General features: G+C 38.8%; 1 protein-coding gene across 1 annotated transcript; it reads right to left on the bottom strand.

The window, feature by feature from the left end:
* LOC109343526 (uncharacterized protein At2g33490-like) lies at nt 2,561-15,584 on the bottom strand. The gene is made up of 10 exons (XM_019581864.1): nt 15,283-15,584; nt 14,083-14,155; nt 13,222-13,296; nt 13,050-13,111; nt 12,880-12,948; nt 12,010-12,038; nt 11,729-11,936; nt 11,381-11,623; nt 9,742-10,738; nt 2,561-2,871 (listed from the first exon to the last, which is right to left on the bottom strand). Exons 1-10 carry the CDS (start codon nt 15,394-15,396, stop codon nt 2,852-2,854), a joined length of 1,890 nt encoding a protein of 629 aa, XP_019437409.1. The 5' UTR covers nt 15,397-15,584; the 3' UTR covers nt 2,561-2,851.

The raw sequence follows: 16,034 nt of genomic DNA, 5'->3' as shown, positions 1-16,034 counted from the left end.
GTCTATCAAAGGTGTTGCGTGAGAATAAATCAGAGGATCTGGATCAACTGGATTGGGAAGAGATGAAGGATAAAGCCGCGGGAACCATACGGCTCTGTCTATCAGATGAGGTGATGTATCATGTTATGGATCTGATGTCACCAGCAGAGGTATGAGAGACATTAGAGAAGTGGTTCATGTCCAAATCTCTAACAAATAAGTTGTATTTGAAATAGAGACTTTATGGCATGAAGATGTAGGAAGGTGCTAAGTTGCAACAACATCTCAACAATTTTAATCAAGTGATCAATAACTTACAGAAACTTTGATGTGAAGGTTGATGATGAGGACAAAAGAATAATATTACTGTGTTCTTTACCAAATTCCTATGAACACTTGGTGACAACATTGACCTACGGGAAAGACTCAATCAAACTAGATGAGATCACATATGCACTCCTGTCCCACACTCAAAGAAGGCAGAATGTAGATGAAGGGTCTCAAGGTGATGGTCTGTATATGAAAGGGAACCAAGTGTGTGGGAGGAGACAAGGCAGAGGTCCTGCCAAAAGGAAAAGACCAAATTCTAGGGGCAGAACACGAGTAGAGTGCTATAAGTGCAAACAAACTGGGCATTACAAAAAGGACAATCCCAATGAATGGAGTCCTAGCAAGCCGGTGGGGAAAGATGGGGTATCTGCATCTCTGCAAATGTCGCACATAAAGATGACTCTGGTTACAACAGTGAAGTTGATCTAATATCTATGTCATCAAATCACAGTACAGATGAGTGGATACTTGACAGTGGTTGTTCCCACCACATGACACCAAACAAAGAATGGTTCACCACATACAGGGCAGACAATTTTGATTTCGTGTATCTCGAAAATAATAAAGCATGTGAAATTATTGGTATGGGAGAACTCAGAATTTTGATGGATAATGGTGTAGTGAAGACGTTATGTGAGGTTAGGCACATACCAGATTTGAAGAAGAATTTGGTTTCTTTGGGGACATCGCAGACGAAAGGATTTAACTATAGAGCTGATGGTTTCTTCAAGTATGAAAAGGTGCTCTGACTGTGATGAAGGGTAAAAGGACTACAGGGAACACTTACAAGTTGTTAGGGAGAATAGTTGTAGGTGGAGTTGCTGGAGTGGCTGAAGAGATCTTAGTAGATTTAGACCACGGTGCTACAAAATTATGGCACATGTGTTTGGGACATATGAGTGTGCATAGCATGACAAAACTATGCAAAAGAGGACTGTTGAGGGAAGTCAACAAATGCAAGCTAGATTTGTCCAATTATTGTGTGCTTGAGAAACAGAAACGAGTTAGTTTCAAGGCTGGCCAACACAGGACTTGGGATATTCTAGATTATATCTACACTGATGTATGGGGACCCACTTAGGAACCATCCCTAGGAGGTTCTAGATATTTTGTTACCTTCATTAATGAATTTTCTCGCAAGGTCTGGGTATATTTTCTGAAGCATAAGTCAGAAGTTTTTGCCAAGTTCAAGGTTTGGAAGACAGAGGTAAAGAACCAGACTGGTAGAAAAATCAAATACATGAGGTCAGATAATGGTACGGAGTACAAAAACTCACAGTTTCAAAAATTCTGGGAGGAACATGACATTCAGAGACACTTTTCAGTGAAGAAGACTCCTCAGCAGAATGGTATTACAGAGAGGATGAATAGAACTCTTACAGAAAGGGCGAGATGTATGAGACTGAATGCTGGACTTTCCAAAGGATTTTGGGCAGAGACACTTAGTATGACATGTTATTTCATCAATAGATCACCACGGGCTTCATTGGATGGTAAAGTTGTAAAAGAAGTACAGATTTTTTTTATCTATTTACTTGTTTATTAATTATGTGAAATTCAAATAGAGATATTTAGAATATTAATTATTTATTTTATTAAATTCGAAAAAAATCAAATAAATTAGTAAAAAATAATTTTAATTATTTCACATTTATTTAAGATTACAATTTTGGAAAAAACTAAAAATAAGATAATAAAATCATTTATTAATCATTTCTTTTTCTTATTTTATATAATATTGTATGAGTTTCCAGAAGCTCATTTCCACTTCGATTTTTTGTGTGTTGAGTTTGATTAAATTTCTTTTGAGAAAAGATGTAAGTTTATATAACACATTTATTTTTGGAAACTCATTTGAGTAATTAATTTATTTTGAGAAAGTATTTATTTTGGAAAAAATAATGTTAGGCTTTTTATGGGCCGAACAAAAATGAGTATTCACACACCGTAAGAAGGAAATGAGGAATTTTAATTAAAATCCCTTATTTGGTTCATAAACTTGGGGGAGGAGATAGGAAGAAAACAGTGACTTCAAAATCTCTCCTATCCCATTTTTGCTTTACCCCAAAGAGCGAGGTTTTTGAGATAGAGAAAATTACTAAGCATTGCTTTCCCCTCTTCAACCAAACAAGGAAAGGAAAATAAAGATTATCTCGCACAATAAGGGCGAAAAAGTTAAGCTGTATGAAAATTGAAGCCCCATGGGACATAAATTATTTTGGGGTCACTAATAGTATCATCCTCCACAAAATGAAAAGTTTCAAGTTGGATTTAATTGAGAAGGGAACAAAAATTTTCATCCAAATATATACACAACAGATAATAACACAATCATGCAGAGTTTAGTTCTCATCATCACTACTTAAAATAAAAACAATATAGATACAAATTGAGATGAGAAGCTAAACAATACATAACAGCATATTCACATAATTTCCTGAGCCTTCTTAAGGGAGAGTGATTTAGCCCTCACAAGCATAGAATAAAAACACTTGAACTCAATATTTCCAAAGAACTCAGCCTCAGTGAATGTGCCTGAAATTTAGCTCCCACCTGCATCCACTGATAAACATTTTACTCACATTTTCCCCTTCAAAATTAATATGACAAGTTAAACTACAATGAAAATAATTAATGCTAGATGAATGGAGTAGACGCGGAAGGAATGGAAGGAAAATAGTTAAAATGGTGTTCCATTGTTTGGGATTGTTTTATTAAAGGAATGGAACTATCCCGTATAAACATGAGCACAATATATATCACTCGATGAATAGTTTCTAATAACACCAGTAGTTGAATTCCGGATACTAATACCTCTTTATTGATTGCAAGATTAGAAGACAATGAAGAACCCTAATTGATTCCCTGAATCAATTACACACTACAAGATTGATTCCCTGAATCAAATCCCCTCCTACAAAATACTTCAAAAGCTACTCAACCTAACCTCCCCCACTCCTATTTATAGTTTTCCCCTACGGCAGTTACACTGCTCTGATTCTTCCTTCTCTGCTGCCACGAGATTCTGCACTGCAGATGCTATGGCCAAGTGGACTGCCACGTGGACTAGTGGCTGCCACGTGGCCTTCTCCGATACACCTTAGTGATAGGTGGTCTCTCCCGCACCCTATCAATACCCCCTCCCAGATGAACCAACTTGTCCTCAAGGGCAAATTGAGGAAAAGCATCTTGCATTTGCGCCGCTGACTCCCAGGAATTCTCGCACTCCGACAAATCTTCGCACTGCACCAACACCTCAACATCTCCATTCTGATCAATGCAGTGTTGCAAGATTGCCGCCGGCTGCACCTTCAATTCCAACTCCTCGGACAACATCAACGGAAGAGGTTGAGACTGTTGAGCCGGTTTCAAAGCCTTTTTCAAGAAAGAAACATGGAACACGGGGTGGACCCGTGTATGATTAGGCAATGCCAATCGGTAAGCTACCGGCCCAATGCGTTCCAAAATCCGGTAAGGGCCATAGAACTTAGCCGCCAACTTGGTCGAAGGTCTTGAAGCTAGAGTCTTCAACCTGTACAGTTGCAGTTTCAAGAATACCCAATCTCCAACCTCAAACTCAACCTCTCGTCTATGTTTATCGGCCTGAGCCTTCATCAAATCTTGGGCACATAACAGATGCTTCCTCAACTCTTGAATAACCTCATCTCGAGCAACCAAAAGTTGATTTACTTCCTCAACTTCTGACGTAAAAGTACACCCCTTAATCAAAATCGGGGGATCCTTCTCATATAAGGCTTTGAAAGGAGTCATACTTGCAGAAACGTTATAAGTAGTGTTAAACCAAAACTTTGCCCATGAAAGTCATTCTACCCATTTCTTCGGCTTAGGCCCTACAAAGCATCGGAGGTATGTTTCCAAACTGCGATTCACCACCTCGGTTTGCCCATCCGTTTGAGGATGGTAAGCCGTGCTGTACTTCAAATGTGTACCTGCCAACCGGAACAACTCCTGCTAGAAATGGCTCAAAAAGACCTGATCTCGGTCCGAAACTATCGATGTCGGGAACCCACGTAGCTTCACCACCTCTTTAACAAACACGGAAGCTACATCCTTAACCGAATAGGGATGGCCAAGAGGATAAAAATGAGCATACTTCGTGAGCCGGTCCACCACTACCAAAATGGTATCCTTGCCATTAGATCGCGGCAATCCGATATGAAATCCATCGAAATGTCCTGCCATACCTGAGTAGGAATAGGAAGTGGCTGCAAGACCCCTCCAGGTGCTAAAGTGGAATACTTTTGGCGTTGACAGACATCACACGCCTCGACATACTGCTTCACATACCCACGCATGCCGTCCTAATAAAAGAAACTCGAAACCCGCTTATAAGTGCGGAAGAACCCCGAGTGACCCCCGACGACACTATCATGGCACTCGGCTAAAATCAGAGGTAACTTGTCAGACGTCTTGGGCAATACCAACCTCCCCGCCTGAAATTGGAACCCCGGATGAGAATCGGGATTTTCTGCCAAATCCTGGATTACCCTCCTCCACTTAGGCTCTTGCTGAACCTCTTGGAACCAACCCTCGGCATCTCCAACATTAATCACCGAGAGTGTCGAATAATAGGTCTTCCTCGATAACGCATCGGCCACAGAATTTTCCCTCCCTGGTTTGAACTGAATCTCAAAATCCAAACCAATGAGCTTTACTGCCCATTTAAACTGTTCCTCACTAAAAAGCCTCTAATCTGTAAGGAATTTCAAATTCCGTTGGTCCGTTTTAATGACAAAGTGGTGGCCCATCACGTAGTGCTTTCACTTCTGCACGGCTTGGACCAACGCCATCAATTCTCGCTCATAAACCGACTTCAACTGGGATCTCGCTGATAACCCTTTACTCCAAAAAGCTAAAGGGAGACCTTCTTGCATCAACACGACCCCAATCCCCTTACTGGAAGCATCGGTTTCCAACACAAAGGTCTTCGTGAAGTCGGGCACGGCCAAGATCGGTAAACTGACCATGGCAGCCTTGAGGGTCTTAAAGGCCTTAGTGGCATCCTCGGTCCACACAAAGTTATCCTTTTTCAATAAATCCGTGAGAGGCATGGCAATTCTCCCATATCCTTGCACAAACCTACGGTAATAACTGGTGAGGCCCAGAAATCCCCTTAAACTCTTTAAATCACGGGGTATTGGCCAAGAACTCATAATGGCCACTTTAGATTCATCCGTCGCTACTCCCGAATGAGAGATAATATGGCCCAAATATTCTAAACTGGGCTTAGCAAAACTGCATTTTTTCTTGTTGACTTTCAGTGAATGGACTTGCAAAGCGGTCAACACCTCCCTCAACTGCTTTTCGTGAGACTCCTCATCTAGACTGTAAACTAGAATGTCATGGAAGAAGACCAACGCAAACCGCCGCAAATAGGGTCGTAATACCTCATTCATGAGGGCCTGGAAAGTCGAAGGTGCATTAGTGAGGCCGAAAGGCATCACAACAAACTCATAATGACCTTCATGGGTTCGGAAAGCCGTCTTCTCCACATCTTCCCTCCGCATCCGAATCTGATGATACCCCGATTTCAAATCCAATTTGGTGAAGACGATGGCTCCCCAATCTAGTCCAACAACTCCTCAATAATCAAAATAGGGAATTTGTTTGATATGGTCACCTTGTTTAAGGCTCTATAATCCACATAGAACCTCCATCCCCCATCCTTCTTTTTCACCAAAATGACAGGACTGGAATAAGGACTGATGTTATGCTGAATAACCCCCGACTCCAACATTTCCCTAACCAGGCCTTCGATCTCTGTTTTCTGATAGTGTGGATATTTGTACGGTCTCACATTGGGGATGGCTGCCCCCTCAATCAGATGTATGGCATGATCCTGCCTTCGGACTGGTGGTAAGCCGGTAGGATCTGTGAATAACTCACCAAAGTCTTCGAGCTACTACAACATATGGACCGGCGTGCTCTCAACCCCTCTTGGACTCGATGATTCACACTGCATGATCAATCCCTCACCTTCAGCTCTAATCACCTGCAACAATGCACCATATGAAATCTCCGTTTTAGCCAAAGCTGGGTTACCTGTGATACAGATCGAATTCTGCCCTTGCTTGACCGTGAGCTCCAATTTACCAAAATCAGCTTGGACCTCACCCAATCCAGATAACCAATCTAACCCCAACACCAGATCAACACCCTTGAGAGTGAAAAGGTAAAAGTCTAGGACCACCTCCAAATTCTGTATCTGGAAAGACAATTGGGGACATTTCCCCCTACACTTCACCTTATGTCTGTCCCCTACCTCCACCATGTAAGAAGGAGTATCCTGTACTACTAGACTCAACTCTTGCACAACTTCATTAGCTATGAAGTTATGAGAAGCCCCACAGTCAATAAGCACAACCACAACTTTCCCCCTTAACACCCCTTCTACCTTCCAGGATCGGGTAGTAGTGAATCCCGACATGGAACACAAGGACAACCGTAAATCTTGTACCACATCCACGGGTTCTTCCCCTACACCGTCTTCCTCTTCCCCTTCTTCCTCCATAATAAGCATTCAAAATTGCCTATTTTTGCACCGATGATCTCTAGTAAAAGGTTCATCACATCTAAAACATAGCCCCTTTTCACGCCTGTCCCTCACCTCAGTGCTGGTTAAATGCTTGAATTTCTCCCCTCTTGGCCGCACAACTTCGCTGACTGGTTTCGGTGCAAACTGCCCAACCGTGTTACTCCCCCCGAAGCTGTTCTGCTTCCTCTCTCCTGCCGGTTTTGATTCCACAGTTACAATTCTAGAATACGGATTTGCCCTCTGACTTCCTCCGGTGCGGCTTGCATAACCATACGTGCCATTCCTACTCAATATTACATTCTTTTGCTCAATCAATAACACCTTTTGTATTACTTCAGATAAAGACTGTAACTCATACAACTTTACCTCGGCTCGAAGCTCTTCCTTCAAACCATTCAAGAATATGCCTCTTGCAAATTCAGGATCAATGGTTCTCAATGCTCCAACATACTTCTCAAATTCCTCTACAAATTCTTCCACGGAACCGGTTTGTTTGAGGGTGAGTAACTGCTCAAACGGATTCTGAATCATCGACGGTTGGAATCTTCGAACCATTGCGATCTTGAATTCTTCCCAATTCGGCCTAGGGTTGTACTTTTCCCACCAATGGTACCAACTCAATGCTTTCCCTTCGAGTGCCATAACCGTGGCCTGCATTTTCTCCCCTTCCGTTAGCTCCTTCAATTAGAAATACCTTTCCAATCGATGAGTCCATCCAAACACATCTTCGCCAGAGAAGATTGGAATTTCCAATTTCCTCCACGTTTCCCGCATAAACTCCTCTCCACTGTGAATTCCTTCTCGGAACTCATTTCTGCCACGAGTACCACCACGGGACTCATTCCCATATTGTACCTCTGGACGGAACTCATCACCATCGTGAACTCCTCCACGGAATTCATTTCCGTCGGGAACTCCCTCACGGAAATCGCCTTCTCTGTGAGTTTCTCTCCCACGACGAACTCCATTGCCACAGGAGTCATCATTTCCTTCGTGAATTCCCCCACGAAAATCCTCTTCTCTATGAATCTCCTTTCCGCGACGAACTCCATTGCCACGGGAGTCGTCCCTGTCATGCGCCTCACGGGACAACCGTTCCCTGCTTCCTCTCTCGCCGTGGTCACGACAAATTCCTCCGTGAACGGAGCTTTCGGCGTCGGCATTGAAGCCGTAGCGATCCATCTTCGCGGTCATTTCCGCCATTTGTTCCTCATGCTTCTTCACTAATGATTCCACAAATTCCAATCTCATTCTCATCTCTTCGCGTTCTTGTTCCCAATCATCTCCGGAGCGTGACATACTTTGAGTCTTCATGGAGTGACGGTGAAACGACAGTGGTTTTCAGGGCACCAGAATCGGTGCTCTGATACTAGTGATAACACCGGTAAAAGAATGCACAAAAGAAGAAGATCCGAACAAAAATCGATCCAAAATCAATTAAATTTCGGATACTAATACCTCTTTATTGATTGCAAGATTAGAAGAAGACAATGACGAACCCTAATTGATTCCCCGAATCAATTACACATTACAAGATTAATTCCCTAAATCAAATCCCCTCCTACAATTCATGATAAGAAATGAACAAACAATCACAAAAGAAAAATTATCTATTTCAAAACCTCTGACAACTACAACTAAATTAAAAGAGAGTTGATAAGATTATCACTATGCTAAATGACACGGTCAAAAGGATACATCACTGAAATCCAAATGTGCATTTGCCAAGAATGACAATAAGTTACTTATTGATCTTTGCTTTTATACATTACAGTTTTATGAGAACACTTAATTTCACTATTTTATACTCCATTAACAAATTCACCTTTAACTGCATCCAGAGGGCAGACAGTCAAGAACTCAAGATATTTAAGGATTGGAATCATATTTATCAGTTTAATGCCTTTCAGCATCTTCCAGCAACAGAACTAGGTTTTGTATAGCACAAAAGTATGAAGTGGAGGAAATACAAGGCATCAGGACTAACGAGAGGAGGTACAAAACTTAGACTTCTATGAAATTGGGAAGGGGTCCACTTACTCCTCATCCTAGCTATCAATTCTAGGGAAATCCAATGATTTGAATTAGTGAGTAGATCTAAATCATTGGATTTCCCTAGAATTGATGGCTAGGATGAGGAGTAAGTTCTCTTGGAATAACTGGATCCCCACTTATGAAATTTTATTTCGAACTATATTCAAGGATTAGCATTAACAGATGAAGAAGTAAAAAAGACATAAGCTTTGCCTAGTAAATGAAATATATAGACAAATAGCAAGAAGTTTTATAACTTTCCAGTATCATTTAGTGAGGATTTTCAGTTCCGAATGCTAAATAGATGCTTAACATGAATAATGCATGAGCTTTCCTAGGCCCATTACCAAAATAAAAAATTCAACTTGTAGATAAAAGTAAAACCAAAAGAGTGCTGCCAATTCAAATTTTTGAGCAGATACATTTACCAACAATTGAAGGTAATTATCTTTCTCTTCACTTGAGTTCCAATTTTGTATCACATATTGAAGGATTAAGCAATTTCTTACAACAATACATGAAAGAAACATAAATTCCACTTCAAAGCCTATTTCAGAATGGGATTTAAGATCAAGTACTTATATTCAGCGGATATTTTGTAGCCAGAAATTTAATGTTTGAGTTGTGAATCATACATGACCTTCAGAGGTTCGACCCTGACATGTCTTGATTCATATTTCATATTTCTCAGAATGATGAAAACAAATATGTTAGCAAAATGCATCACTTAATAAGATGACTCTATCATTTATATAGGACTGAAGCACAAGTAGCTAAAGACTAAAAAGCATACACAAATGCCTATATACCAAAATTACAAACTACAAGAAATAGAGTCTCACCTTGGATTTCACTAGAGTGAGAAGCCAGGTCAAGTTTACTTGATGCTCCAAGGGATATAGGTGTAAGTGGAGGTGATGCAGCTTGTTTGACCTTCTCTAAAACTCTGGGAGTATCCAAATACTTGGTAACACCTAATGCCATAGCTCTCTGACTACTAGGTGGTATAGAAAAACTCCGAGAGACAATTACAGGTGGGGTTGGAAGTGGAGATGCTGCACTCGATACAACTGAAGGAAATTTATTTGAAGGATGCTCGGGATTTCTAAATACTAATGGAGCAGAGTGACCTGTTTGAGAAGATTTCACTGGTTTGGTAGATTGATTACAAGGGGGTCTAGGAAGCTCATGAAGCTCACTTATCCTAGGAGAAGAATCAAGGGGAGGTGAAGCAGCAGGAGATACTTTTGGTGATAAACGCTGAGGCATTCGTAAATGCGGAAATACCCCAGAGACTAGCGGTGGTAAGTCAGTTGATCCTATAGAAACACCAGATGAACTAGGTTTTACTGACAATGGTTTTGTAGTCAATGGACCTGAAAAAGCATGCCTTTGTATCTTGTCAGTATCATAAGCATTGAAAATATCAACTTGTGGAAGTGATAGTCCTTCTGCCGAAGGGCGAGGTAACTGGGTGGAAGTACATTCACTGTTGCTTTCTTTGAGAACAGAGTGATATCTAGGGATAGTTGGTGCTGACAATCTAGCATCAATGAAATCTTTCTCATTCTTTTTTTCATCCAAAGGGGAAGAATGCCACAAATTATGTGAAATTCCACTTGCACTGGTGCGAGGGGCAGAGCTACTTTTTGTCTCATTAATGCTGACAGGTGTAGGAAGTACATAAGCATTAGACTTAGCTGTAGATGACGATAACAGTTGTCTTACTTTTTCAGCTGGGTCAAATTTCTTTTCAGCAATTATTGGAGCTGAATAGCTGCTAATCCTAGGATAATGACTTGAGACTTTAAAATCTCCTTGGTTCATGTCAAAACTAATCTGCCAGAAGACAAGTTAACAGATGTATTAGAGGATGAACCACCTCAAACTATAGAATATTTTTCAATTGATGAACAACTAGAGAACAAGGCAACAATGAGAACTGAAATGGTCATTTCTACAATTCTACACCAATATCCCTGAAGTTCTCTCAAATGATTACTCTAGCGCATCTTCTGAAGATTAAGGATTTTTTACGTTCTGTTAATAAATAGAAATATAATTACATTTTATTCATGATCTTTATTCCTAGTTTTCTAGAGGAGATTAAGGGGCTTATTTGCCTGGAATTTTAAATACACCTGATTGATGATATACTTAGCAGTATCAAATTTGATAAATTAAAAGGATTAACAACTATCGCCTCTGCATTTTGTGGTTGAAGATGGAACATATTACAAACCTGATTCCACCACCTAGCCATACACCATCAATGACTCAGCATTTTAATGGGGGTATTCTTTTTAATGTTGGAGCAAGGTATAGGTTACAGGTATAAACAGGTATGAAATAATAATGTTGACATGCTTCTGCGGGAAAAATATTGCTTTTAAAAAATCAAATAAGCAACAAACAGAATGAAGTTCAATATGCACCTTGGCACTACAACCATACAAATATTGAATCATATCAAATTCCTACCTCTGTTGAGTTTGGTGATGTGGAAACAATATCAGGCCCCTGCTTATTTGATCTATAGTCAAAACTCAATTCACCACCTTCATTGGTCTCATAGTCATTCTCATCATCATCATCATAACCATCTTTAACATCATCTTCTTCAAGGCTACTGAATTGGTAATCAATATGCTGCTGTTCAGCAACCACCCTAACATGTGGTTCAACAGCCTCCAGTGATTTAAGTCCCTTCCGGAAGAAGTTCAACTATATTTGAAGCAGAAGCAGAATAAGAGGAAAAAATGCATCAAGGCTTAGACTGAAAAATAATAAAATATTTGGGTGTGAAAGGTCACAAATTAAAATAAAAACCTGAGCAGCATGGTGACGAGCTGCCTGTGTCAGGAAACTACGTGACTGGCCTTGCTTCAGGGATTTTAATCGGAAAACACAAAGTGTTGCTTCGTCTTCATATGCATCATGAGCTCCTTGCAACTGCTGTGAAGTGATACTTTCACCTTTACCACTTTTCGATCTTCCTTTTTCTTTATGTTGGGCAATCATGTATTCATAGACATCTCTGAAAGCAATACACCAGATTCATGAAACCTATGGATAATTTAAAGAAAAATAACTCTTATTTAAGTACAGACCTTTTTTCATCACATTGCCGCTTCATGTCCTGCACAAGGAATAGAAAGACATTAAGATGTAGTAACAAGAAATTTCTATATTACAACTTAGGCAAAAATACACTTTTGGTCCCTTAACTTTGTTTGTCTCGTTTTGGTCAATTATCTTTTTTTGTCTCATTTCAGTCCCTTAACTTTGTTACCATTATTATGTTAGTCCCTCCATCAATAAGTGCCCTATGTGTCCTACATGGCCAACTGATATGGCGCAACTTGAATGAAACATGTCGGACACTTATTAACGGTGTTACCAAAAGTTTTAACAGAGGTACTAAAGTGGTAACAAATACAAAGTTAAGGGACTGGAATGAGACAAATAAAACATGTGGGACCAAAATGAGACAATGAATTAAGTTAAGGGACCTAAAGTGCATTTTAGGCTAAAACTTAAAAGCAAGTATCATAAAAATCAACGCATCTTAAAAGTATTGACTACTGCACTAGACAAGGAAACACCTATATGGTTCCAAAACACATTAAGGAGGATATAGTCCTCATGTTTGGAAGTCTAATCCTAAATTGAGAGAAGATGAAAAATTGAACAGCACGCTTTTTAAAAGTAGTTTATTTATTGGTAAGTAGTTCAATATTAGGATGTCTTCTCCTAAACCAAGTTTATTTGTATCCTAATAATTTTGAAACTGTTCTTACTATCTTATAAGGGTCCAAATGCCACTGTTGTCATTCTCCTTCTTTCTAATAACAACTTTCAAATCCCTTACATGCCATGCCCTAACAAACCCTGAACTTCATGAAATTAAAATACTATCATCTAGTAGAGCCTGCTTAGGAGTAAAAAAAGTTCAACAAATAGAAAGTACATAAACATACCTCAACAGTTCTTAGTTCGTTGAGAAGAGACTCTGATGGGTTGGTTATAGTCTGTATGATGTGAGAACGCTGAGGAAGAGAAAGATAGAGTCATCATAAATATTTTGCAAATGCACTATGCTTAAAGAAGAGTAAAATAATCAAAAGGTTGCACTCAAACAAATACTCACATAGATATCAACAAGTTTTTGAAGTTCAAGCTGCACATTTCCAAGTATCCCCAAAATTTTACCTGCGTATAGTTCATAAAAAGTGTAGCAACAACTATACACGATTTAAATCAACTAGCAATGAAGGCTTAGTAACTTGGATAGGACAGCTATGAAATGCTTATGCACTCACCGCTTTCTTCATCATCATTTAAGGTTGTTTTCTCCAAAAGACAATTGCCCATTTCCCGCAGTGACTCTGCAAATTCTGGAACACATAACACAGGAAGTTATACCCAGAGACCTTCATATTTTCAAGGCATTAAAACTAATCTTAAAAACTACAAGACACATATAAAGTAGAGATAGAGTGGGTTAAAAAAATATAGATTAGAGTTGAGAGCCGGTAAGAAAAAAGAGAGACCCTAGAGACTTTAAAATTTTCAAGTATCTCTATGATGCTATCTCACTATAATCAAAATTGTAGTCACGTCTCACAACAAACAATTTCAATAAGAGTAAGAAGGCATGCCAGGAGTGGAAGTTCTTCACCATGAGCTGTTTCCTTATTTTGGGTATGTATGCAATGCTAACTTTATCAAGAGAGCAAAAGGCCATGCAAGCCTTCACTACACCAATTGGGTGCATATATGAGGAGTATTACGAAAAATGGATAGCTATGTTAGAATTTTGGTAAGCAATGGATTGGGTATGGGAACCATTGTTTGGTGTCTTAAAATTAGGATGGAATGACATCCATTCCATCAAATTCCACCACACACCCCTTTTTCTTCGAATGTGGTGGAATAAAAAGGCATAGGAAACAAATACTTATAATTCTTACAAATGCATTGCATTCCATTCCACTAGAAGTTTCTAAAGAAATGGAATGGAATCTTTCATCCACGTCATCATTAAATATCCAAATAATGATAGCGAAACTTTATGCCATTCCATGCCAACCTATCCCAAACCATTCCGTCCCACCTTAAGCTATCCAAACATAGCCAAAGCTTCAGATATGATATCAACTGAGTTTCAAAGTAACATTTACCATAAGCACTGTTCTCCGTAGCAGCGGCAGCAGCAAGCAGGCTATCATAGCAATCTCTCATCTCCTGCATGTCCTGCAAAACAGAAAAGGAAACCCCCTAATGTCACTAAAATCAAGAAACCACTGTGGAGAAATTGGGGCATGAGACTCTTATACATATTTTACCAGTCTTCCATTACCATACTATTTTTTCACATCATAGGTCTATAACTATAACTATCATATCACTAAATGGTACCAAATTTCCATATGATACTCATAATCCATGTCTCATCTTTAGAACAAAACGCCTTTGCTCCTCAAAGAAATACTTACATAAACCTAATAGTTCACATCACTAATTAATAGATAATAATTACTATGCAACAACTATAACAACCAAGCTTTTTCGCCCTAGGTCAGATATGCTACATTATCAAATGGTATCATAATTTTATCCTTGATTTTAAAACATAGTCCCTGCATTCCAAAACTTTTTGACGTTTTGTATTTTCAATTTTATTCCAAATCTCTCATATGTTACAGAAACCCCTTATTCATTACATCCCTATTCTCACCTCCAATTTCAAATATTTTAGTAGTAAAGATAAATCATTTTTTTACATAATGGTTACTCAATCAGTTACATGATTTACCAACAAGATATTGGTTTAATGGTTAAAGGCCCTACTGGATCCCCACTAAAATGTCAAACGGTTGATTGATGTATGTAACACTTGTTGGGAGAGGCAATCAAACACCACTATAGAGATTAGTTCCTTGTACAAAATGGGTGAGGATACCCTTAGATACAGAAAAAATTAGTTACATGGTTCGCATTTCTAGTTACCAATTCTAAGTACATGGTTACATCTATTTTGTCTCACAGTTTGCATGTTTCAGTTCTGAGTTCTGATTGCTTGAAAAAATATATTTAAATTAAAATTTTAATTATTAAATATTTTTCTGACGGTTGATAACACAAAGTACGAGACAAAATATGTAGTCTAGTTGTATTGTGATCCATCACTTTTTAAATTATTATTATTATTATTATATTAAATGATTTCTTTCGCGTGGAATCATTAATGAAGTTAATAGCTATGAATCAAAATGTTACATAAATAGAAGTATAATAGAAAAAGCAATTAAATAAAATTAAAACATAAATCAAGAAATTGAAAACAAAATTAATATTAAGTATGCAAGAGTTAGAGAAACCTTAGCAGCAAGAGCAAGCTCATCGAACTTTGCAGATTGCTGAAACTTCTTCTTCTCTTTTCCAACGCTCTTCGGAAGTGCGATTCTCTTCAACTTGTTTAGCGACGACTTCATTTTTAACACGGAAAAGGTAGCGACGAAAAAATAAGAAGAAGAAGAAGAAATTGAAAATCACGGAATAAGGGAAGTGAAAAAATGAATTAGAGAGTTTGAATAACGTTGAAATTGAAATTCAACAAGGTGGCTCGTTTTGGTCAAAACGACATGAGACAGATCATAGAGGAAAAAAGAGAGATGTTGAAATACGGAAACGTGTGAAATGACGAAATTAGACAAAGTTGGGGGTATCATCGTCACGTCATCATTAGCAGACGCGCTCGCTTGCTAGTTGATACAATATTAAACTGGTACATGTTTAATTCTTCTTGAACAACAAACCGGAAATAACAAACCAGGTTCGAGTCTGGTGGATGAAAAAAATGTCCATTGGGAGAGTTAGCCCCGAGTACCTGTGGATGTTCCCGACTCAAACAAGATTGTATATAGTATGATCATAACTGTGAAAAACCCAAAAAAGTTCATACAAGATTCTTTTTTTTTTAATCATTCTACGAACTATTTTTTTTTTTCAATATATAATTATTCATTTCAATAACTGTTACTTTCCGAAATTAGAAATCTTTTGATTATGTGATCAATCCAATGAAACATTATTAGACTATCATCTTCTCTGTGAAAGATTCTAGCATGAG

This window comes from Lupinus angustifolius, chromosome LG03 (genome assembly GCF_001865875.1).
Source record: "Lupinus angustifolius cultivar Tanjil chromosome LG03, LupAngTanjil_v1.0, whole genome shotgun sequence".
Lineage (NCBI taxonomy): Eukaryota > Viridiplantae > Streptophyta > Magnoliopsida > Fabales > Fabaceae > Lupinus > Lupinus angustifolius.
The sequence above is the reverse complement of the archived record's forward strand: the minus strand, read 5'-3'. Positions and strand labels throughout refer to the sequence as shown.